This window comes from Phasianus colchicus, chromosome 2 (genome assembly GCF_987193195.1).
Source record: "Phasianus colchicus chromosome 2, bPhaCol1.hap1.1, whole genome shotgun sequence".
Classification (NCBI taxonomy): domain Eukaryota; kingdom Metazoa; phylum Chordata; class Aves; order Galliformes; family Phasianidae; genus Phasianus; species Phasianus colchicus.
This window is the reverse complement of record NC_143437.1, coordinates 23,511,620-23,537,939: the sequence shown is the minus strand read 5'-3', so window position 1 is coordinate 23,537,939 and position 26,320 is coordinate 23,511,620. Positions and strand designations below refer to the sequence as shown.

Genomic DNA, 26,320 nt, shown 5'->3' with positions numbered 1-26,320 from the left:
AAAAAAAAAAGCCAACATTATTATAACATTTGGCCTGAAGTGAAAAGAAAGTAAATACACTAAAAAAAGGTTCCAAAAATCTGTTTGGCCACACAGAGATAGATTAGCATTGAAGGCATACTCCAGCCAAATCTATTCTTCAGTGGTAAAAAGGAAATTACAGCTTCTGCATATTCTTTGCTTTTGACAGTTCTTTGCATTATTTCTGCCAAGCCAAAATAACACATAACAGATTTTCATATTTGGCTGTTCCAATAAGTCACAGTCTAACCACTAAAAAAGATCCATAAAAGAATACGTTGCTCAATCACAAGGTACTGAATTCCTTATCCATCCTGCTTTCATCTTATTAAAACTCAGGAAGGAATGGTTTACAAAATGTAACCTTTATTCTACAACAGACAGTATGAAATATTTAATGAAATAATTCCAAACAGAAAATTCACACGTTAGGGAAAGGTTAGGGAAAGGCACTGGATTTTACTACTGTGTTTATATACAACCTAAACTTTATCTCACTAATCTGATAAATAACAAGGAAAAAAGTTGATATAAGGACAACTAAAAATTTGTCACTATACAGCTTAACCTTTGAAGAACTTGTATAAGTGAAACTGCTCCAATTAATTAAACTTGAAAGAGATTTGAGTGCCAACTTCCATGCTTTTAAAATACAAAGCCTACACGTATGATAGCCATTACTGAAGGAGTAAGAATTTAATCGACTGAAAAGAAAATCATGATACTTTTACGAAGTGAAAAAATTCCTGCAAGGAATTAGCAAAACAAAGTAATAACAGTAGTGAAATGTTAATTTTTATTAAACTGAAAGGAATAGTTAAGACCACACTGATAGGACAACTCCCAAAAGAAAACAGTTTTACATAATGAGTCAATACACTATTTTGTCAAACCAAGAACAGAAATCTATCACTTTGTGGTTAATACTAGTGCTAATAATAACACATACTAATAAATAAGAACTGTAGAGGAATTCATAAGATATGCAATCAGACTGAGTCCCAGAGACAACGGATCAGAAGAACTCTGAACAAAATGCCTTCAGTATCACCAGCCACAATAATAAATCATCTACACAAGAAAGGTCATTTTTTAAAGAGTTATTTTAATAATTCCATAACTCAGCTTGTTCTCTGATCTCTCATTGGTATTTTAGAAATCCACACCATGACTGCTACTCCAGTTAGAAAGAGCTCTATAGGATTCATCTATTGAAAACTCAGTTTTCAAAGAACAAAAACCAATCTGCTTTAAGGAGCTACAGGATATTCCTACAAGAACACACACATATGTATCTACATAGCACATAAAAAAGAACTAAAGTCAATTTACATCAATTAAGTCATGAAGAGTTTTGGCTTTAACGAAGTGGATTGAAAGAAGAACCACATAATTCATACTGCTGCTGTAATCACAATATTAGCCTTTAAAGCAATGCACAGGACCAGACAAAATGAACACTGTACTAAACAATGGCAATTATTTTGAAAGTAATTATCACAATCTTCGCATCTCATTATACCAGAAGTCTAAGCAAGCACAAAAGTGTGACGTTTCTTCTATCTTTTATTTTTCACTTGCTTCTTATTTTCACTTGTCTGTTAAAGTCTTCAATTAATCAAACATTAACAAGTCTGATAGTGGTTAAATGTCCGGGTACTTCAAACATGCAGCACATTACTATAAAAGATTTGTAAAAGCTAAGTAGTTCTCTCTTAGCTATGTCAAACCATCATTTTAGAAGCCAGACGTAGCTCTGTTCTTTGTGTGAAGTCCAAAAAACAGTAATTACCAAGCTAGGAAATGCTCCAATGTCGGTCTCTCTTTGATGAGCACAGCCAGAAGTGCACTACAAGGGCTTTTTTTTTAACTATTTTTTTTTTAACCCGCGCTGTCTACCAGTATTGACAAGACTGCCTGTGCCAAGCTCTAGCACCTCAGAAAAGAGGCCCATTAGATTGCTCCTGCCAGCCTCAAAGTCACAGCTTTGTCTCTCATTACAAATCTCCAAGAGCCAGTAGAGAGCCAAGACCTTCTGCATGTAAGAGGAAGCTGCAATTTTGCAATCTCCTCAATATAAACTAAGATGGTGAAGAAGTTGACCAATGTTGGTCTCTACTTGTGCTATGGAGGTTCAGTCCCTAAACAAAGCCCAGTGAGTTGATGCGGAAGCACTCTCAACCCCAACAACCTGTCAGAGATGGCAGGTGTAGAAATGGGACATAAAAAGGAAACCAAGAAGATTAAGACATTTAGCTGACTCAGAAATAGGCAAAGCAATGGGCTGTGTGCTTAATGGGAGAAAACAACCAGCAGCTGCTTTGCACTGCAAGGGCAGCACATGAAACACAATGACTGAAAGAAGTTTGACATCAAGATCACCTGGAAATCAAGAATATTTTGTTTGACCAAGAAGCACAGTCACACACTGGGAAGATGTTTTGGTATTCTCTATCACTCTACAGAAGCAGAGTATGTTCTAAGTGATGACAATTAAACATCATGTAGGAGAACTGAAAATGAATGATTCCCAATCCAAACACCTCACCCATGAAAGCAAATACTTAACTGAACTCCAACATGCCCTTCTTGACAGTGCCTTGAAAGTAAATCAGCTAGGAATTAGTTTAAAAGAAGATGCCTTGAAAGTAAATACCACTGCAATCCTTGAGATTAGTTTAACGAATCCACGAGGTATGTTTTCAAAATACCTGGCTCTGGGGGATTTCTTGCTTTAAAAACAAATACTTTTAATCCAGAGAACTTCAGAAGAAATTTAAACAAAAAATTTCCTTCAAGGGCATGCCATTCCCCTTGCAGAAGGAAAAGGTTTATTAATGCAAGTTCAAAGTCAGTCACAAGCAAAACTTAAATTTATCGTTCCTTTCTCTTCTCCCACTCCTAAACATCTGGCCTTTCCCTCGTGCCACATGGGGCATCCAGGCCTTCCATGAGACTCTCAGCTTAATAAACCAGAGGGAGCTTCTTTTATTTAAAAAGAGAAATGAGGTCAGAAATTCAAGCCAGAGACTTCAGTGAAATTGACTATTTATTTTAATTAATTAACTTCATTTTCAATGGGGCTTTCATCTGGTTATTTTTTGTTATAACAAAATGGTACAATTTCTGATGTTCTGGTCATTTTTCCCAAGATGCCCATAGCCTCTACTCTCAAGAGGGACTTTGCAACAAGATCCATTGTGAAGAAAGCATCATCTGCATTGCTGGCTGGTGAAAGGAAGGAATCTCCATGTAAATGGGGGCCTGAGGTTTTTCCGCCTTGAAAAGCAGTGTAAGATAAGAACATTAAAATGCAAAAAAGGCAAATATATGCTAGGTCTAAACATACGGCACATTGTAACTTCCAAAATGAGAAGATTTGCTATTTTATCATACTTCACCAGTTTGATTTTTAATTTTAGCCATTAAAATATTCTCTCTCCTCCCACTTTTGAACTAAGCAGGGACGTGCTTAGTTGGTTTTTCATAGCCAACAAATGGCACTTAAACAGACGCATTATGCTCCGTGTAACTTCTCACAGTCATGAATCAAACCATTCTGAGCAGTCTGAACAAACCTGCAGCTCAAAAGTTCCCTTAGGCTTTGTCAAGGAACTCTGCCAGTGGGATCCAATACATAGTGGAGGTACTAAGAACTCCCAACACACCTTTCACTCTCCTTCTCACATATCACTGAGCAGGTACGTGAGGATAACAGCATTTGAAAGATATCACCCTTAATCTGTCAGAGAAAACTGAGCACTCTACATTTAAAACATTTGTATTTATATATATACATATATATATCTTACAACTGAACTGGGGCCCCTAAACAATTCCAGAGTATCCATTATCCCTTCTCGGAGCCAACTCCTGCCAGCTCTCACTAAATGTAAGTAAGGACTTGCTTTTAGACACAAGCAACATTTCAGAAAAACAAATTCTACAAGCTCCAGCACTTGGAAATTTAAACCACAGGATGGAAAATCCTACATTTTGTCCAATAAAACCACACAAACCACAGATATTTTTAAAACACTGTCTGCCAAGGCACCCACACAGTTTTCTGTTTTCCCCAGAGCACTAAGAGTCTTTTATTACAGAAATGCAACAGAAATTACTTGAACTGGTATAAAGATCTGGCTTACGATTTCAGAAGACAACTGACCCAAAAGAATCCCTGCTCACTAGAACTATGATGTACCCATGTGCACAGGAAGGCACGTATTTGCACAGCCTGAAACTTTTGTTCTGAAGACCACTGAATAATTTGACTCTGGCTGAGGGTTTTAGTTCCAGAGAGATAACAGACAAATTTTTCCTACCAAGTTATGTGAAGGAAAAATTCTCTGTAGTTTTCTGTTGCTTACGTATCTTTAGACTAGTTTATCAAAGGTGCAAAGATTCTGTTTTGCACTCATAATACAAAATTTACTAAAAAAAAAAAAAAAAAAAAAAAAAAGATAGCTTAAAGATAGCTTTAGATGCCACAGTCTTTAGCCTACAGTATCTTCACTTTCACCTCCTCCAAATGCTATCCTGGATTTGTAAAGAACACATGTCATGTAAGGAGCATGGGAACAACAGGAATTAAAACAAATTAAAACACACAACACGAACACTGAAGATTAAGAAAGCCTGATTTTCCCAACAGATACCTTATCAACTCCTAATGTGTCCCTGAAGGCTGAAGCCAGTGACATGAAAGCTGAGTGGGAAGTTCTCCCCAACTTTTCCTGTTGCAAATGCAAGACTCAGGCCTTTAACACCCTTGATTGCCCCGTATATTATTCACTTCCTTTCCTACTTTTTCCCTTACTTTGCCTTATTTCCCAGTTCTTCCATTCAGAATTAAGAACAATGCACTGCTTGATCTCATTTAGACCTGCAAAGGTGTAAAAGGTTTCTTTACAATAATGCAGATGTTTTGAAACTAATGTAGGTAGATCACTGTAGATTGGTCCCCTCTCACAGCTCACCTGTGGCATGTTGGTACTTTGAACACCAGCTAAACTTTTTATTTTCTTCTCACACAGACATTTCTTCAGATTTTCAGAAAAACCTTAACGTCATCATCCCTCACTCAACCAGTGCATGGGTACTGAGAAAATCATCTTCCCTGAACAATTCAATGGACTGATTTACATTTTATTATTCAATCTTATTTTAGCTCCTTTTGTGATAGTGAAACAAACAAACAAACAAACCAGAACCTATTACTCTCCATTAGCCTTGCACAGATGCTGCCACATAATCAGACCATAAAATGCAAGTGCAATGTCCGATGGACAGTAAGCACCTAAAACATTATTGTAAGCAGTCATCTTCAAGGGTAATCTACATTTCTAATCATAGACCACGTAATAAGATTGCTCATTTTTCATTTTAAAATGTATCAGTGCAGTCCACCATATTAAGTATACAGAAGTGAGCCATAAAAACTAAACAAAAGAAAAAAAACCTCTTGCTCAAGGCTGAAAATTTAGAGTGTGCGTAAATGCCTCAGTAAAAACCCTGACAGGAATATGGTTTATACTGTCAAGAATTTATGCATGACTTTGATAAATGAAAACCGGCCCATCTGGAACAGATCTGTACAGATCTGTGTATATCTTTATAGACAATCATAGAACCCCAAACTCAAATATAAAAAACAATAAAATAACATGCCATATACTATAAAATTAAATCACCATATCACTGCATTAAGTTTTAAGATAAGAACAAAGACATATAACTATAGTGGAACAAAGTTTTCTTTGGACTTTTCAATTAAGCGTACTGCACATCCATATTACAAGCATCCTGTTCTGTTTGTAGATGATTCACAAGATTCTCTCACAGCACATGAATAATCTGAAATGTAACAGCTGCTACTGATCTTTATAAATTTTGATTATTTAATGATTGATTTGAAATGAGTTCACATCTGTGAACCTGCACTACTGCAACACTGCATTACAGAGAACATCACACATGTTTTGAGGCAACCTCATTTTAAAGAGTTAGTCTGACATGTGTGATGATCTATATCTTCATCTTTAATAATTAGTTTCGCTTGTGGATGCTGAACATATCTGTGCAAACAGGCTTTCATATTGATTTATTTATATATTTGCTGGCACAAAAAAGCAAGAGAGGGAGAAAGATTAAAACATAATACAAAAAACATCATGGAAAAATTAAGTTAGCAATAACCACAGTTACAGTACTTTGATAAAAATATTTTTGTAATAATCCAGTGCATCTGCTGCTGTAAACACTCATTTTAATACTGATAATCTAAAAATTTATCGGTGCAAAATTCACAGTGTACAACTCCACCCTGTATTTAATTAACTGGATCGTTTATCTTGCCCAAGTTTCCAGTGACTGTATTATCTACTGGGCACCCAAGTTTAACAAGAAACAGAACAGACTTCACACATGGCCAATACTAGATTTGATAAGCAGACCGAGGAAACAAAACCAAACCAATACTCCTGCACATTTCTCCTCTTCGACATAGCAATCCACATAATTACTTGAAGAAGGTAATTATGCTGGCTCTCTCTCCAATATCCTTTCTCCAGTTGGATACTTCTTATTAACTCCACCTCCATTAAGATGAATCTAAGCACTAAAACAACTCACTGTATTTTCACCACCCACTAATTAAAATGCCTTGCGGTTTGTTAAGAATTTCTTTTTCCAGCATTGGTTAGCACCTGATCCCTCAGATAGCCTTCTGAAGCTCAAGTTTTTCAATGCTTGGCCTTCAATCAGCAAGACATGCACTTATCTTCCAAAACAGTGCTTCTGAACAACATATGTAGAATTCATGATGACTACCGGGACCTGTGTGGGATGCCCAGCATAACTTATTCAGCAACAGTCCCAGTCATCCCAGATTCTTTTTAGTATCAGATGACACCCTGTTTTCATGTCACAGTAATAAAAAGCGTTGCACAGCCTCTCTTACTGTTATATAACATGCACACCTGGAAGTTCACAAAGGAACTAAATAGTTCACAGTGACCACTGCAATCGACTGCTCTACTGTAAACTGCACATGCATTAAAAATAACACCGAGTCTTAAAATCTTCTAGATTGGAAAAAGTCTTCAAGATGAGTAGCACACAAAGTTGAAAATATATCATGTGATGCTAGAAATGCACATATATATCTATATTATATATATAATTATATAATATATATATTATTATTATATATATCATAATTATGCTAGAAATATGCTAGCATTATTTACTACAGTGAACACTTTCATGATAAAACCTTAAAGTTCTAATTTAAAAGTTATAAGTTAGTAACTTTATTAATGATCTTTATTAATGATCTTGATGAAGGGATTGAGTGCACCCTCAGTAAGCTTGCAGATGACACCAAGCTGGGAGAGCGTCAATCTGCTAGAGGGGACAAGGGCACTACAGAGGGACCTGGATAGACTGGATCAATGGGCCAAGGTTAACTGTATGGGTTTCAATAGGGCCAAGTGTCAGGTCCTGCATTTTGGTCACAACAACCCCAGGCAACCCTACAGGCTTGGGGAGGAGTGGCTGGAAAGCTGCCTGATGGAAAGGGACCTTGGTGTACTGATGGACGGTCAGCTAAATATGAGCCAGCAGTGTGCCCAGGTGGCCAAGAAGGCCAATGGCATCCTCGCCTGTATTAGGAATGGTGTTTTGAGCAAGACAAGGGAAGTCATCCTGCCCCTGTAGACGGCATTGGTGAGGCCTCACTTTGAGTACTGAGTGTTCAGTTTTGGGCACTTCAATACAGAAAGGACACTGAGGTGCTGGAGCAGGTCCAAAGAAAGGCAACAAGGCTTGCAAAGGGCTTGGAGAATATGCCCTATGAGGAGAGACTGAAGGAACTTGGGATGTTTAGTATGGGAAAAAGGAGGCTGAGGGGAGACCTTATTGCTCTCTTCTAATATCTGAAAGGTGTTTACAGCAAGAGCGGAGTTTGTCTCTTCTCATTGGTGACAGGACAAGGGGAAATGGCCTTAAGTTGCACCAGGATAAGTTTAGGTTGGATATTAGGAAACGCTTTTTTACAGAAAGGGATGTTAGGCACTGGAATAGGCTCCCCAGGGAAGTGGTTGAGTCACCATCACTGAATGTGTTTAAAAACCGTTTGGATGTGGTGCTCAGGAACATGATTTAGTGGAGGGTTGTTAGTTAGGGTAGTATGGTTAAGTCATGGTTGGACTCAGTGATCTTTAAGGTCTTTTTCAACCTGAGTGATTCTATAATTCTATGATTCTAACTTTTCCAACCAAACAGAGCAGGCTAAAAATGAGAGTGCCTGAGCCCAGTCAGCTCTCCCAGGTATCTCACGCCCATGGCAATCAGGCTTCTGACAGGCATGGGGCTATCCTGCCTATTGGGCAATAACTTAATTAGAAAATTGGGTGATTAGCAGATGCTTTTGACCTTAATCTTTTTAACTGTGCTCTTCATCTGTTAAATGCAAGTATTATCCCACACTTAACTCATAAAGGTTAATTAACATTGGTAGGCTACTGAGACTAAGTTCGGTAGCAAAGTCGATGTTGAAATTCATATCCTTGAAAAATGAGACTAAAAGCCCTGCCATAAAAATAACATAAGTAGCCAAGCAAAGAAGATTTAAAGCAACTCAATACCAAACAACTGCTTTTTAGGTGGACTTGTTGTTTCTGACCACTGACTGATTCAGAAGGAAAAACAGTCAAGTAATTAAAGGCACCTTAACACCTACATGATCCAGATGACTAAATACAGGTTTGAAGGACTACCCCCATTATGTCTTCTATGTTCAGTCTTCAACTTCACGTGCATAGCCATTTTCATTAAAGAGATTTCATTACAACATTAATCTACAAAAGACAGTACTGCTGCTTGTCACTGCTCAGCACACCATTTGAGATAATACTGACACTATCCAGGCTTGGACAAAAATACCAAAGCATCACACAGCAGATCCAGCAAATGCTGTGCATAGTGCACCAAGAAATCTTTCTTTCCAGGAATATTTTGCCAACTCGTTTACACAAAGTGGTACCCACCAGTTATGACTGCAGGGCAAGGAAGTTGGTATAAAGGTTTGTAAGTGGAGGAGGAAAAAATTAAGAAGCGCATCATAGTCATGTCAGATTCTTTCACTCCTTCCCCAGGCATTTTATTTACTTATTTAACTGTTCTTGTCAGATAGATGATATTGATTCCTAATTAGAGCAATGTCTGTACATTTAGGCCTATTTTTGTAGAATTTAAACTCCAATTCATACAGGTTACTGCCAATTTTCCAAGACAATTTATTTCACTAATGTGCAAATAAAATCCAGCCTGCAAAGCATTCAATCTTCAGCTTGCAACAACTGAGGCCAAACTCAACATTTACCATCTCTGCAGCAAATCTCTGCTGCAAAACAGTATTCAGTAGTACCAACATAGTTTTAATCTGAAACTTATGGACACCCTCCAATATCTTAAACATTTATTGTTCATTCAGGCAACAAACCAATCTAAGTTTTTGTTCGAGCTTCTAAAAAGAACATTTTTGCCCTGGAGGAAAGCTTTTTCTACCCACTACATTCATTGTATTCTCATCAGTTGTGGTGTCTAATTTCAAAAGCAAAACAGAAGAGCACTGAAATCATTAAGTGAGATAATATCAGTCAAAGCAAAACACTCTCTTCTATGGATTCAATTTATTTTGTACCATGCAGTGTTTATTTGCAAAATTTTACTCATCTCAAATCATGACATACAAATGAATGATCTCCAGCTTCTGTTATCTAGGAATACAGTTAGGCATTGTGTGTCTAAATGGAAATGTTGGAACGCTTCTGAAATTAATTGTGCTGGATGCTACGTTGTGCTGCTCTTTTGTCCTTCCCTCAGGACTCATAAATAAGTATCTAATTGGTAACATCAAAAACACCACTGTACAAAGTTTATTTGATCTCACTCTGTGCTATTCTAACCCACTCTATCATAAATGCAGCTGTCCATCAAGTCAAGAAAAACAGAGAGCCATGGTCTATTTTATTAGTTTCCCTTCCCAAATAAATACGTTTCTATTCAAACTGCCTACTTATGAATTGTTGCATGGGTTGTACCTCTGCCAGCATTTGCTTGTATTTTACAGGCTATAGGATGTTATCATGTTGATTTAGTATTATGTTTACATAAGAGGAATGTTTGCCTCCTGGAATGATGGGCACACAAAAATGTGTGTATTAGAGTACTGACTGGTTAAAGAGATTCATTAACTGATATTGATATTAAACACAGCATAGTGCATGCTGTTCTCACTCACTGTTATCTTCCTTAAATCTTAAGGGAAAGCTGGCCCAGCCCATCCTTTGTGGTACAGTTTCAAGGTCAAAATTCAGCCTTGCAGTGCAGACTGCTCTTCATCCCTCCTAAAATCCACAGTGACACTCTTGTGGATGCCATATTCCTCACCACCAACCCACTGAGACTCATTTTTGTGCTGCTGGCATCCCTTGAGGTCCCCATCCTGAAACACCCCTTGCTCCTTCAGAGAATGTCCCTCTCAGTCTGCTGGGAAGGACGAGGTCCTGTGGGCTCCAGTGCTCAGTAGGCATGTGCTTACACCATGTCAGCATACACGTGAGGGTACTCTCCAGCTCTTACATGTCTGAGTTACATGACACAGCCATTTCAGATAAATGAAAAGATCTGCTTGGGAAGAGGCTTATCAACATGTATTATCTTAGTTTTCTGGTATTTCAGGTACATGAGTTCCTTCCATTTACAGTGCCATGCAATCTCCCACTTTTATCCGACAAGCTAAAGTGACCTTGCAAAATCATTGTCCTTCCTTATATCGTCTTATCTGCAAGCAAAAAATGACAATATGTTCCCTTCCCTGTGAATTTTAAGCTGTACCAAGAGACAAGCACTTCTGGATGAAGTATTCTATCTAGTGCAGAACAGGTTACATTTAGTGCTGCAACTAGAAGATGCAACCAGAAGATGCAACCAATATCTCATAGAAGAGCTTGGAACAGACCTCAAAGATCATCTGGTTCCAGCCCACCCCCCTGCCATGACTCGCTAAGTCAAGCACTAGCTCAGGTTGCCCAGGGCCCCAGCCATCCTCTTTGTGTAGGCAGGAATAGACAGAAGGCTTCCTTTTGCTATTTTTTACTAAGGCACATTGGTTTTGGGGAACACGAGACCAGACCTCTCTAATCATGACCTAGATGCAGCAGGATGCTGACAGCAGCAGGCCTGCAACCCATTTCAGTTTTCTTCCTCTAAGATGCCTCCCTGATTTTTATAACTGTTCGCAGCTTTGGCACAAGAGGGACACCCATATCACATCTGGTGCTGACTGCAGGTGCACCCAAAGCACCAGGGTTTTTTTTTTTTTAAAACAGAAAAGAGGTAAATCTCCTCTGTTTGAAGCAGTGCTGGTACAAACACAACTAGGCTATCTGCTCCAGTCTGAGGATGAAGCACAAGCTCTGCAACTCCCACACAGCCAGGCTGTGAGCTGCTATCTGCAGCCACTCACTGCACATTAATAGTCAGCTTCATTTCAGTTGCCACAGAAAGCAAGTTATTGAGAAATGAAGAGAGTATTTCCATTCTACGTGTTACAGAAAACACTTCAGAGCAGACAGGAAGCAGAAATACCTACACTGGTACAAGTTGATAGCCACCCTCAAAAAGGGGAACTGATCATAAATACAATTAAAAACTTAACTAGTTCTTTAGACACAGTCCTTTGTTTTATTACATCACTGACTAAATAGTCCCAGTGAAGCCCTGAAGTTAGCACTTCCTATAAACAAGGTGTGGGTGGAAAGCATTGCTCACAGCTCTCCTGCTGCTGTGGCTGCTACTGTTTGACAGAAGTCTTACTGCACAGCCACCAAGCCTGCCATTCTGCAGCACGCTGCCCTCAGTTACTTGGATGTATTTCACATCAGCATTTCATATTTGACAAAGAAAGGTACTCTGCCAAACAACTCAGTCTGCAGCTCCGCTACCAGGTGCTGCTTTCTTTAATAAGGACACCAATAAAAACTTCCTGCAAAGGCTCTGATCCTACAAACAAATATGTTACAGTGAAATTAACTGTAGGAAGAATTCTAGAACAGCAGAACAGCTTTAATGAATAGTATCAGTTGCTAATCCTGACACTATTATGCCTGAGCACAGCTGAAAAAGGGTGTATTAAGCTAAAAACAAGAAAAAAAAAGAAAGAGATAAAGCCTTCTCTATTCTAGAGTGATGGAAAAATAAACATAATTTTACAAAAAAAATCCTGTGTGTCAACTGGGATGTGTGAGATTACTATACCACACTGTTTAAAAGCAAAAACACAGCACAAACTACAGCTCAGTGAGATTTGCTTTCCCACTTAAAGAAAAAATCCAGTTGAAAAGGAAGCAGTATGTTTCATCTTTATTCAGGTTAAGACATAAGGCAAGTTTCTAAACTTGCAAGGAAGGAAAGAGACATGTAAATAGACGCTACAGAATCTCAAAGAAAAAATAAAATCAATCACTGAACCAGATTACCTAGGTTAAGAATGTTTAGGTTAAGAGCTTCCAAAATTTCACCAGGTTTTATGTAGAAGTTCCATACAAAAGTGCCATAATTTCACATGATTGATAGTGATTATCATGGACGTGTCCAAGGAAGTTGTCTGCAAGGGAATAGTATGTATTTTCATAGGAATGCCTTATCCTTCCCTTCTCAAAGGATGCTTTAGGAAAACATATTTTCTGATTTTAATATTTGTCAAAGTTTCTAAACCTAAAGGTACCGTGTTTGTATGAAAATTATTTAAATCCATCATATTTCATATCATTTATTTTTTACATTTCACAGGATGAAATCTCTGAAGTGGGAAGAATTCTTCAGGCTTATTTTTCTACTAGTTATAAAGCAACAGTTTTTAGGTAAAAAAAAGAAAAATAATAAATCCCTATAAATATCAAGGGAGGTAGGACTAATTATATATATGTCTGGTATTAGAAGTAAAGACACTTCATAGATAACCAAGAATTAAATCTGGTTGTGACTAAATAACAGCAGCATCATGAATATGCTGCCTCAAGCTTTGCCCGTTTCCTTTCTTATTCTTTCAAATAAAGTAACTTAGCTACAAATTGACACCAAAGTCTTGTTAGAAAGAAGGATCTTCCCATGCTTAAAACACAGCTTCACAAAAAGCAGAAACACTGAGCTGCAACTCTGTGAACACTGAACTGGGAAGTTGATAAGCTTTATGATAACTCCTCTAAAAAAGGGAAAAGCACTGGAAAATAAGCTGCATACTGTAGGTGACCGTTGCTTCTCTTCCCCTTTTTAAAATCTGAGGATTTCTCCAACTTTCTCATACCTAGGAGGAATAATCTTAAACCTAAAAAATAACTAAGTTATTTTGAAGGCAGCTATCCTCTTAAGCCACATAATTATCCAGTATTCCTTTGACTCTTGGAAATTAAGGTTAATTTCACATACACTTACTAAATATTAACTATAATAAGTATTTAAATATGTAAAATGCATAGACAGTATCTACTTAAATATATAAAACAACTGTCCAAGAACCTGCTACTTATTCACAACATCTTGGTCAAAATAACATGCTCCTTCATACACTTAAAGGATCCCAGCTGCTCTGACAGAATACATCAGTGACAAAAAAAAAATTGCTTTGTACTTTTTCAACACCTTGTAATCATTCTGAGCATCTTATTTTCCATCTACTTTTATTATTTTTTTAAATGTTACCAGGAAAGGAACTAAGTCGGTACGAGTGCAGGATGGGTGCGTTTACAGCCAAAATCTTTGGGATACAGGGTAGGGTACGGCCACATAAACCACCAGCAAGAGAGCAGAAGAGGGAGTCAACAGCACCACAGCTTCCCTGTAGGAATAACTCAAGCATACACTCTTACTCAAGAAGGAAAGTCAGTCTGTCAACCCACATTTACTAACCTGCTGTGTCAACACGCTGTGAGTTTCCACCTTCACACAGCCCTCCACAACTGGTGCTCAAAGCCCACAGTCTAACTGGATAGGACCAGCCCTTGTGAGTGCAAATCCAAAAGTAGGCAGGCAAAATGCAAAATTCAGCCCATACCTCTCAGAGCTGGGAAGAACTGCCACTGATGACCCATGGACAGAGAAGAAAACATTCAACTTCTCCTGGAAGGAAACACTCCCCTCAATATGTTTCACAGATGCAAGAAAACTGAGTATTGTCATGGATTTTAAGTACTTCTGAATAGCACCACAGGCAAACAAGGGAAAAGAAAAACAAACTCATGTGCAATTTTAGAGTGTAAAAAGAACAAAAAAAAAAGTCAAGAAAAACAAAGGGAGAAGAATGGCATCTGAACTCTACCTATACTGTTACAATGCATCAAAGTGTCTTCTCATCACACAGTAAGTCTAATGACTGTAACACATGGTCCTTCCATCCCATCTCCTCTTCATGGAGTAAGATCTGCATGTTCAGCAGTTTTGCTGAGTTTATTTGCACATTCTGCTCTCACAGCTGCTCTGTGCTGACTGCAGAAGCAGCAGGTTAAAGAAGCACACCCGAAGGGAGGTCTGAATTGCTGCTGCTGCCCTGATCCATTTACTCTTCCATGTAAAGAAGCAGCGTGATGCAAAGTTCACAAAGAAAACTTTTCACGTCTACTAATCTGGGCATAATTCAAAATTTGAAAGCAAAATTTTAAGTCTGAGAATATGAGTACGCATCTGAATCTTTGTCTGACCTTTAATGACATTTTATCACATCAGCTGCACCTTTGATACTTCACCAATTTTAATTTAAAGCAATTTGCAATGGGACTTGCCATCCACTTTCTGCAAGTGGTAAAAAAAAAAAAAAGCTAACCACTACTCTGTGCCAGTCATCATCATTTCAACCTCCCTGTGATGACTAATATATATTCCTAGAACTGCTAAAGTGAGAGATCAGAACAGGCAAAGCAGAAGAAACTTTGCATAAAACCATAACCACACGTTTGAAAATTAACTATCATGTTAAAGAAATGAGGCTATTCCACCATGTAAGTATAGCCTTCTTAGAAGTGTAAGATGAAACCCCTTAACCACTTTTAAACTTGTAATTTTATTTCCTGTCTTAATAGCAGTGGTGTTATTGGTGTTAAAGTAGATATTTACTGTAGATATTTAGCAAACTATGCACACATTTTTTGGTCTCTTAGTGGAGGTACGCATTGGAAGGTTTGTTGTTTTTTTTTAAAAAAAAAGTTTTATTTAATTAGTTTAAGATGCGTGTGTGCAAAAGCTTTCACAGACTGGTCAGTGTCAGCAATGTCAGCAGAGACCTCTGGAGCTCAGCTGGCTCAGCCCCTGTTTAAGCAGGGACACTCAGAGCCAGTTGCCCAGAACCATGCCCAGGTCTACAGTCAATGATGTGCATGGGAGACCAGTACCTTTCTTGACACCATGCTGCCCTGCCAGCTCCGCCTGAACCCAGAAGGACAAGTCCCTTGCCCTCAGCTACCTGGAAAGTGAGTGGTATGTAACAAGTAAATAGCACTTGGATGATACATCCAGTAAAGCCTGGAATCAGAACAAGCTGGTCTAGCTTACAGCTCACCTCATTAAGCACAGGCTCAGCTAATGCATGAAGCAAGTAAATATTGTTCATTCCAACAGCCCTTATAATTACTTCATATAAAAGCTGAATAAAAGGTTCATTTAACTCTGCCAATTGGTAGGAGAAAGGAAGTAGAGCTATAGTAACCTGCTAAGGAAGTAGAATTAGAAACAAGCATACATTATTCTTCAACTTCTGGTAAAGTTATGGGTCCTTGGTATTTTCATATCTTATGAGACAGGATTTCACCTCTAGACCTGTCAGCAGGCTCCTTATTGCAGGAGAAGGACATCAGTAAGAATGGCATGTCAGCATTTCCTTCCATATAACACCGTATAAAAAAATAAAGAAACATGTAGGAGAAAGGTGAATTCCACTCATCACTACTTTTAGAAAATCTGATTTCCAAGCACTTAAAGACTTCAGTTACAGGCAGGAATGGCCAAGTCACGAATAATGCAAACCTTTGCATCTTCAACTCTTGGTGAATGCTGATCCTCTTGGTAGGGAACAGTCTGACCTTCTAGCAGGGCATCAATCTGTACCCTGACCTGTATAACCTAAGCTAAGTTGTAGCCCAGATCTAATTTGATAGCCAAGATCTTTCTGAAGAGATGCGTCATGACATGCGCCTGGCCTGTATTTTTAATTGCAAAAGACTCATTAAATACAAGTATATAAAAGAAAAAAAAAAGTCATCACTATTAACACCAAACTAGCTTTCTTAAAAATGTGAATAAGCTTCCTACCAGCACTGACTTCCCATTTATTAAAAGGAAGTTCTAGTTCTTCCCTGCTGAAAAAAAAATATTATTTTTAGCTTTGCCAAGAAATTAGTGAGTAGCTGTATGTACATACAATGATATTCAGAAATAATAAAAAAAAAACCACAAACACCAAAAGAGACAGATTTGAGTTTTGTTGTTATTTTTCTTTGATTTTGTGTTTGTCGAGCACAAACTAATTCACTGTTACAGGTAACACAGAGTAGCAACAGCTCTCATAACAAAGTGTATCTCCTTAGGATTCTCAATAAATAAATAAATAAATGTAAGAAGTTACTGCCAAAACTTTACCTAAAATGCCATATAATTTCTGCAAGGTCTTAAACTCCTACACACATAAACAGAGAGAACATGTATTGTCAAAAAAAACCACCAACAACAAAAAAAACCTACAACTTAATCTGAAGCTTTTTCCTACTTCTTGTTACAAGGTGCCATGTTGTGAAGTTGCTAAAAGCCCTGGAGGCAAGGAGCTCTTGAGGATGTGGTTAGAATTTTCATACGAACAAAGCTTTATGTAGATTCTCCATGATAGCACTCTTTCATTTCTGTAAGTTTACTTGACAGCCAGGGCACATTCCACAAAAATTTTATACAAGGGTACATTAGGTCTTATGACGTAAGTAGGAATGAAATTTCAAATCAGCAGAATATATTGCACTGCTAAAAATATCCAAAGTCACATTTTCTTTCAATTACAAACGCTGACTTGAACATTCATTCAACAATATCTTCAGTTTTGTACCAAATTTTTTTTTCCTAGAAAATTTTGATTGAAGTATAACGTATGCTTTGAGAAACGAATATATTTCTTGCATCTTATTATGCTAGATTTCTAGACAAATCTGAAGCCAGTCCATCATGTCATGCTTTCTTCCAAAACTCCATATATGCCTCAAACTCAAGCCTGAGACTGTGCTATAGTGATCAGACGATCCCAAAAAAACCCTCTAAAAGCCATTAAAGTCAATAAAAATGTCTCTACATAATCCTAAACTCATTAGTAATGATGCTGGCCAATTACAGCCATAAGAATTTCTCTTCTGCTAAATTTGGTTCTGAAGATAAACATTTGCCCCTTTTTACTCTGGCACCATAAAAAAAAAAAAAAAAAAATGGTATAAGCCTGCACAAGGCTGTATGGAACACTTGTAATTTTAAGATTTCCAATTCACCCTCCCTCTTTTTTCCTAGGGTTGCAACATCTTAAATTCTAAACAGAATGCTTTGAATTCTGAAGCAGATAAAGTTCAGTGCATTGCTCACTTTAAGAAAGCGCACTGTGGCAAGGTCATTTCTCTCTCTCCCATTAAATACACATACAGATTTATGCACCGAGTACCTGCTCTTACTTTTTTAAGGAAGTTTTCCTGTTGACAGATGTATTTTAGACAAAACATGTCTTACATCAAAACTGCACTAGAAGAACTGCTCAGTAAAGAGTGTTTCACTGGGAATAGCACACTTCTCTACTATGTACAAGAACAATACATGTGGTCACTTTTCTGATTTGGTTGTCTTTAATTTTCCCCCAGTAATAACTGAATTCATACTTTTGGCTGATAATAGCAAGAATGCTTCAATTCATCATCTGGTTTACACTGAACAGAGGTCAGCTTGATAGCAACTGCTGAAAGAAAGGAAGTCTGTATGAAAGATTTTAGATTTACAAAGACAGTGATAAAAATAAAACTGAAAAAAAAAGATCTTACATCTGAAGGGCAAATAAACATTTTACACACAGAGAAATACAGTAACTTTAAACTGCAGCAGATAGAGTTATTTTCACCACCTATTTTGAATGAATCTTTACTGCCTCCTGCCTGAGAGGCCCTTGTGCAGCCCATGCTTCCCTGCAGGGGCTTCATCAAGCTCTCTATCTGCAACATAAAATCGAGGTTCGGACCAAAGGGAGCACACAGCAGCAGCTCTCCCTACGTGTGGGAAGGGTGCTTGGAGCACTCCTCCCTGGCAGTGCACGACCCACTCTGGGATGTGCTGCCAAAGGCCACGCACACCACCAAAGCCACTGCATCAGAAGCATTCTGCCCTGCCAAGTATTAACCTCCCAACAACCTTCCTGCTATTTCCTCTGCTATCCACAGATAGCAGATTTATTGGTTTCTCATAAAGTTTGCTCAAGGACACCACGCTGCAGCAAGCTATCTCAGCCTCTCTATAAGCACACCTTGCCAGCTGCTAGCAAGACTGCAGTCAACTCCACCACCCGGATAAATCTTCCCCCTTTGATGCGAGATTTCCCTCTCCCCTGCCCAGAGGTGACCATACTTTACCCGTGCAGAAGCTCCCCAGTGCTGCGGGATCACAGCCGGCCGCCAGGCAGGGCAAGCTGCCCTCCATTGCTGGCCCCCAGCTTGGCCCCTCTGCCTGCAGCCCCGGCCAGAGGCTGGAGGGGGTGGGATGGGGACAAAAATCCCAGGCTGCCGCAGGGAGTGGCTAGCCCTCCGACGTCAGAAACACACCAATAAAGGCACTTAGGAGTGCATGCGGCGCAGAAATACTTCACCGTGCGCTAGCTATCCATCAGCGATCCCAACATTACGACTGTCTTGCCCTTCCCCCCCCCCTTAAGGAAAGCAGAATTTACCAGCTGCTCTTCAACCTGCTTGAAAGTCAGAAAATGGGCATTGTTTACATACACACACAGGGTCTTGCAGAGCTCTCCATTTAAAACTAAAACAATTAGGCTGTCACACAGATATACCCTGCCATGTCTCTTCCAGAGAGACAACACTGCAACATATTCACAGAGAACATTAAACATAGCTTTAAAATCGTGATGGTAGCTACAACAAGACAACAGCAGTCTATTTGCAATAAGTCTGAACAATAAGAAGCACTGCAGATAGCTAATGATGAGGATTTTTGTATTTGGTCAATCCAAAGAAACGATTATTGTTCCAAAGAATGTCTATTTGTGTCAAAGAAAACCAATCTAACAGCAGTAGAAGCACAATATGAAATGAAAAGTTCACACAGAGGGGAGGGCAACAGGGTGGCTATTTGTTTAGTATTATATTGGAATATTTTTCCTATGACATCTTTCAAGGCAAAAAAGCAATGACGTCACTCGCAGTATACTTGTATGCATTTCATTAAAATGAAGCAAAGTACCAGGGATTTAAGAGCAGGAGCTTTGCAACTGTATCATTCTGTTAAGTGGAAGAGACCTCATATTACAAATGCATTACAATCTATTTAGTACGATTGTGATTTTGTCTGCCTTGCAAGATGAAGCACAGCCAGATGAGAACTAATGAATGCAACATGTGTTCATTCTTTTGGTAGCCATGCCTGCAGCCAGTTGGCAGAATGAATGCAGCAAGATAAATGTCAAAACAAAGCTATTTGTGAATATGTATTGCATATATTTTCCTCATCTCTCTATCATTCTTTGAATAGTTCATTTTCAAATGTTGTAAGCATATTAAATACTGCCTGATTTAAGCTTTTATTTCCATCAACAGGATAATCGAAAATACATAGGGGAAGTTCATGACTCCATTCAAAAACGAGGATGGGCAGAATTTTTTTCCATGCTCACAAACAAACAGTTGATAAAAAGGTTCATAAAAACACATTAAGAGAGAGCACCAAGAGTTTGGCATTTCTTACCCTGGAATTATCCATCTGCATAATTCTAATAGTATCTTCATTTCCCAGCAGTTCCTGAAGGAACTATAGGAACCACATTGGAGGAACTGACCTCTGCAGTGGTTTAAAAAGAGAAAGCCAAACAAAAATATCAGGAAAAAGCCCAGACAGTCAGCTGAACACAACTCTCCTACATTAAGCAAGACAGACAATGACTGTGATTAATAATTGTAATAAAAAGAGCCTAAGAAACTGAATGATGGAAAGTGATAAAGGGCAAAAGGCAAGGGAGCAATTAAGTAAACAGCTCTAAGCCAAGATACTCAACACACAGCTGCAGCACTGGGATTGACCAAGACCCCCTGCTTTCCACTTGTCCCAACCAACGTGTTGCATCACATTATTAGAGGAAAAAATCCTCATTGCAAGATGAAACACTGAGTGTTATCTTGGGTGGGCTGGACGCACAGATACATTTTAGTATCCCTTAAAACTTAGCACGATTACAAAATATGGGAAAAATCCATCATCAGGCTGTTCCTGTCTCAACAAAAGAAAAAAAATGCAGTAGGGCAGTAAGCTTCATGAAGAAGTTTCATTTTCAGGATGAGACTATGAAGAATAGTGTTTGAAGATAGTTTTCAGTATACTTGCTCACGTGAAAACTCTCATCCCACCTGACATCTTTTGCCCACTAATTTGAGGACCTGGGTCACAAGTCCTTCATTTAACTTTAAATCTTTCTTGAAAACCTTGACCTCTCATTTGGATTTTTCCTTGCCCATCTCCAGCCAGTACCTTCCCTCCTAAGCCACCTCCCTCTTGCAACCCTCCTATCTCCAACAGGTGTCTACCTCTAACAGACCTAAGCACCATCTCAGGCTTCCCTTCTCTTGCAGTATTTTAGCACAACTCACATTTAAATAAAACACACACAAAGTAGGCAAATAACCTTTGCCTAGGAAAAAACTTCCTGTGTATTAACAGTGCAAAGTATAATGTTATATACCCATGAAAAAGAAAAATAAAAACCACCAACCTTTTCAATCTAACATAATAAAGCCCATTAAAGATCAGGAGTAGAACCAAGCATGTTGAAGAAACATGGTTTGTTCGGTTTTGTTTGATGAGTGGGCGGGGGGGGGGGGTTGGTGTTGTTTCTTTGGTTTTGCTTTGTTTTTGTTTTTGTCACCAACATGGGAGTTTTCTAGAACATCACAGTAAGAACAGTGGATGTCTCAAATACTGCAGAAGCATCAGTCAGATGATGAACCTAAGGCAAGAGTCCTTTGAAACACTTCAGCTTCTTAAGCACCTAAACCCACTCCAAACCACACAGTCTTCAGAGGTGGGGGCACATGGTTCCTCTGACTTTTGAGGAAAGCTACAGTAAGACACAGACTCTTGAGTCATCTCTCATGCAAAGAGGAGGAAGCAGGTTCCCTGCTACTCTGCCATTGTCTTTCAGTGTCCCAGATCCAGCTGGGAGAGCTGGGGTACCCCCAAAAGCTACTGTCCCTCAAGCCACACAGGCTGAGGAATGGACATAGTCTTCCTGGGTTATCATTGGTAAGTGAAAATCAAAAGATGATGGTTGAGTTTCCTTGGTAATGATCCTGCTACACAGAAGGTATCTGCAGTTGTATGAAGGTTAGAAAAGGTCTACCCACATTTTCATGGAACCATCTACCTCCCAGCACTGCAGGCTGTACAAACCACAGATGACATGTGAGGTAGATATGTTACTTACACCATTATAACAACCCCTCCATAATAATAATAATCCCTCTGTAATAACACTCCCACCTATCTTTCCTTAAAGATAAAAGGTGTTTGTTTTTTTTTTTTTTTACACCTGTTGCTATTAATAATCTCTAATCAATATAAAATAAGCAGTATACAGAGATGAATTTAATGACTTTAAATTGCAAGAAGGAACATGAGTCAATCGTATTTCTTCACATATAAGAAACTGATTGTGTTTCTGCTGGAAAACAGTCCTTCAACTATTTTGCTTTAGTCTTTCTGAAAAGAAACTGCAACCACATTTCAGTTGACAATTACCTTCGGGACCAAAGGTATCACATTCCAGCAGCTGCTGCATCACTGCTGCACCCTACTCCAACCCACGAAAGAGAGAACAGTAATTTCTTCAGTGATTACCCAAATTCTTCAGAGAAATGAAGTCATCCAAGCCAGAGCATAAAGCCTCACCAGTCAATAGCAGCTCTGCCTTCAGGTGACGGAAGGCAGTTGTGAAACAGCTAGACTTGTAAATCGCACCTCATTGCCACTTCACTGCCAGAAAACAAGAGCAAGAACTGATACAGAAGACTGGAATACCAGGAGTTTGCAGTGCCAGGGAAGGCAGTACACAGCCTCAGCATCCACAAGCCAATGGTCCTATGCTGAATTCCTCCATCCTATGGGCATTTTGCCTAAACTACAGCTAACAAGCAGAAAATGTGAGAAACAAGACATCTGTATCCAACCTTTAAAAGCCATCCTGAGGCTACCTTCCAGAGCTGAACCATAGTGGTGGCTGTGCAGTCAGCCACCCTGGGAAATCTGGAGAAGAATTACTTGTTTTTTTTCCTTTTTCCCCCCTCTAGAACATTATATAATCAGGGGGAGGAGGGGCGGGAAGAAAGCAATAAAAAGCAAAGATGTATTTTAAGAGTAACCACCTGAATGTCTGTTCTTGCTGCATGGTTATTCAGCTGCATCAGCTGCCCACTCACAGCCCTGCCGAGGTGGCAATACACTGATGGGCAGAGCAGGAAGGTGGTCGTGCTAGAGGGTGGTGTTTCACCAACCATAACATCAGACAACAGCTGTAGCACGCCTTCCGCAGCCTAATAGCAGCAGTTGCAAAGCAGACTGCTTGCAGCTGCTTTCCTGCCTACCCATCAAACGCAATAAGGAAATGGCCAACAAACAAGATGAAAACGTATTAAATCTAAAACACAGCCAGGAAAAGGTTTCTCCAGTGAATTTTACTTTGGGCATATGCTCCAGAGCACAGCTGTTGCATATTCTACACAGTGGCCAGTGAAAATGTGCAACCCTGCCCCCCTGAGAAAGAGAAGAGCATGAGCACAGCATCCACGCCAGGAGTAGCCTGTATTTTTGGAGATCATTGTAGTTTCATCCATGGTCCAAAACCCACTTAAATTCAAATGCACAAATGGTATTTCCAAAGTTACTGGTAAACCATGCTACGTTGTTAAACACATTGCATTCTCCTTCTCTGAAAGTAATCAGCAAAATTATGATTGTTCATGTAGACAACTAATTGGCAGTCTTAGTCACACAAAGCCCTGGTTATGGACTAGCCATGGTGAAGTGCCCAGCTGCCAAACCACTCTGCTCACCTCTGCAAAAGAGGGTGGGGGAGAGGAGGGATGAAACAACTGCAAAAAATGTTTTTTGACAAAGCAGTTTCAAAATAAAGTATTTAATTCTAGAAACATTACACTGTTTAAGAGTTGTATATTATTTCAAAAAGAGTAAACGTCTTTCTTGCCTATCAAAACATCTCCTAATGTTGGCTGTTGCCATATGTTGATTATTATTGCTACTTTTAAAAGTCACTCTAAACTAAATTTAGCATGGAAAGAAATACAACAATAAAATTGGAAACTAGTCCACTATTCATGACAGAGAGTTTCTCATTTACTATCCACTCTGAAATGCTGAGGAACTGGAAAAACTGTTATGAAAACAACACTAATGAAAAAAGAGATCCTGGCCTCAAAACTAATGCTCACGGAGAATGACCAGCAAGAGATTTGCTGATGCACCTAGTGCTCAGTGCACCAGAGCGATGCAATCCCTATCATGCACAGAAAGGTGCTGTGTGGGCAGCAAGGAGGACTGGAAATACAACCCACAGGTTGGCTCTGATGTAACAACCACTCATCAAGCGGCAAGTCAATGAGGGAGAAAAGACACAGGTACTATTCTGGCTTTGTCCAGATAGCTTTCATCGTCTGGACTCCTACGTACACCTGAGCAGTGGGGTGATTGCCCATATTTGGGACCTCACTGTGTAAACATTGTAACTCCTATTTAAATATTACCTAGTACACGCAAATGTGATGTAGGTGTCAGACCTTCAACTATTACAACACCTCAGAGTTTGACCTTATCAGGATATCATTTACAGCCACAGTTTTGACATATTACATTTAACAGGTGTACAGTCCATAAATTAATTACCCTACTGATGGCACAGGCTATCAAGCGAAGTGGTTCAAAGGGAATCTGAAAGGACACTTTTATATCTGTCATTCCTTCAAATGTACCAGTCAGCATATTTTGTACTCTTAGTAAACTGGGTCATAATAATAAACATCATAGCCTGTTTACAAATAAGAGGACTGAAATATTGTGAAATCCTAAGGTAGGGCCTTATGGCCTCATGACCTATACTGGAGAATATAACAGATATCATACCTATGTTAAAAAAAAAAAATGGTTGGAAGCTTCCCGTGCACGTCTCATTTTTCAGTTGTGTTCTCAGTATTATATTTCACCTTCACTTTAAAACTTGGTGAATGTAACACAGGAGACTTACTGAAGCAGATCACTGGGGAAAAAAAAGGACCATTAAGAACAAGCCATACTGTTTTCAAAACTGTCATTAGAAGGAACTAGCTTGGTTCACCACACATCCAAAGAAGTCAAGAGACCTTTCAACCAAGTTAACAAACTATATGCCATGCTAGAAGTCATGTTTATTTGCAAGTTTGAATAATTTTACCAAAATGAAATTAGAGATTGATTGCTGATTTATTCTTCCCACATGAAAAACTAATGTTACAAAAAACTGGCACAACTGATACTTTGGGCAGCGTCTCTGGAGAAAAAAAACAAGGGATAATGAGAAACACCATACAGTCTATGCCACTGTAACTGATAGGCCTTTCACATGTCAAGATTGCAGTCAGCCTTTGAATACAGATATGCATATGTGGATATTGCCATAAAATATTCTATAGGTCAGGACAAATTATTTCTTCCTTTGGATCATCAATTCTGTTATGACAGCTAAAGGTCAAAGCAAGAACAAAATGAACAAAGAAAAAAGAGAGAAAATAAAGAACATGCTTTGGTGTGCAGTGGTAAAGGTCCTGCCTTGCCACTGTGGTGTAGACAACAATATATCATGTCAGGGAAAAAGCCAGCAGCAAAATAGAGAAGGTTTTTGGTGGCATTAAGAAATAATAGAATTGTATTTTCCAAGAATCCAACTTACTACTGAAGCTTCAGAGACCTACCAAAGGTCAGACGTGACAGGAATTAGACGGTATTGTATTACATGAGGGACATTTTCATACTCAGCAAAACCATCACCCAGGAGGCGGTGCCGGTGGCCGCAGCATGTGACTGAGCTCACTGTGCTCTTTATTCTCTGTGAGTTTCATACTATGTTCTATCTAAACATCTTTGAATATCAAGGGCAAGAAAACAAGAAAGCAATCCAAAACATAGTGAAGTCAATGGGAACATACACACTTCAGCAGAAATGTAAGCCATCCTTAGACATGAAGTTAATCCATCTGTTCTATGACAAGGATGAAAATCTACATTCCAAATGAATAAAATACCAGACATGATGGGACCCAAAATCATAAGCAAATTCTTCACTAACACAAGAAACAACAACACTGACTGATTCAAGCTCCCAACAGCAGAGGATAAGCAATGTAATCTGCTCTAGCATTAACAATGCATAGAAACTAAACTAGTATTTTCTAAAATTTAAAATATTTTGTAAACAAAAGGAGTATTCTTAAGCCATTAAGACAGTAGACTACATGTAACTAGCTGCATAACTACATATGTGCAAGTTTACACGATCAAGACTGATGGAATCACAATTCCACCACAAGATTTTTAGATTGAAGCCTGACAAATAACTTGAACATAGTGCTTAGATTTCAACTGTGTATTCACTCTGAAGCATACTATAAACTCTTATCAATTTGCAAGATGATTAAAGCACCCAAAAAAGCCAAGCTGAGGATCAAAGGACTGGACTTGATTGTACAGCTTTTAAATTATATTTTTAAATTATAAAGCATTTTTTATATTTACAGGCTACGTTTTCCTTAGTCTTCCAAAGTATTTTTTTTTTTTAAGCATAAATTACACATAACCAACAGAATACTCACTCCAGAATACAAGGCACTCTAAAATCCACACATTCTTCCTTCTTCTAATCCGAAGCCAGAAGAATTTTTTTTTTTCTAAAAACAGTCAAATCATCTCCACAGCT

At 38.7% G+C, this 26,320-nt stretch overlaps 1 protein-coding gene across 5 annotated transcripts in view; it reads right to left on the bottom strand.

Moving 5' to 3' along the window:
* EML4 (EMAP like 4) overlaps positions 1–26,320 on the bottom strand; it is a 153,656-nt gene that overhangs the window by 72,325 nt on the left and 55,011 nt on the right. Inside the window, exon 1 of one of the 5 annotated variants that reach the window (XM_031595063.2) lies at positions 18,717–19,557. The exons of the other annotated variants lie outside the window; for them this stretch is intronic. Within the exon in view, the coding sequence (XP_031450923.2) occupies positions 18,717–18,783 (67 nt within the window). The 5' untranslated portion in view covers positions 18,784–19,557. Of the gene's footprint in view, positions 1–18,716; positions 19,558–26,320 lie in introns of those variants that run through there. 5 annotated transcript variants of the gene reach the window in all.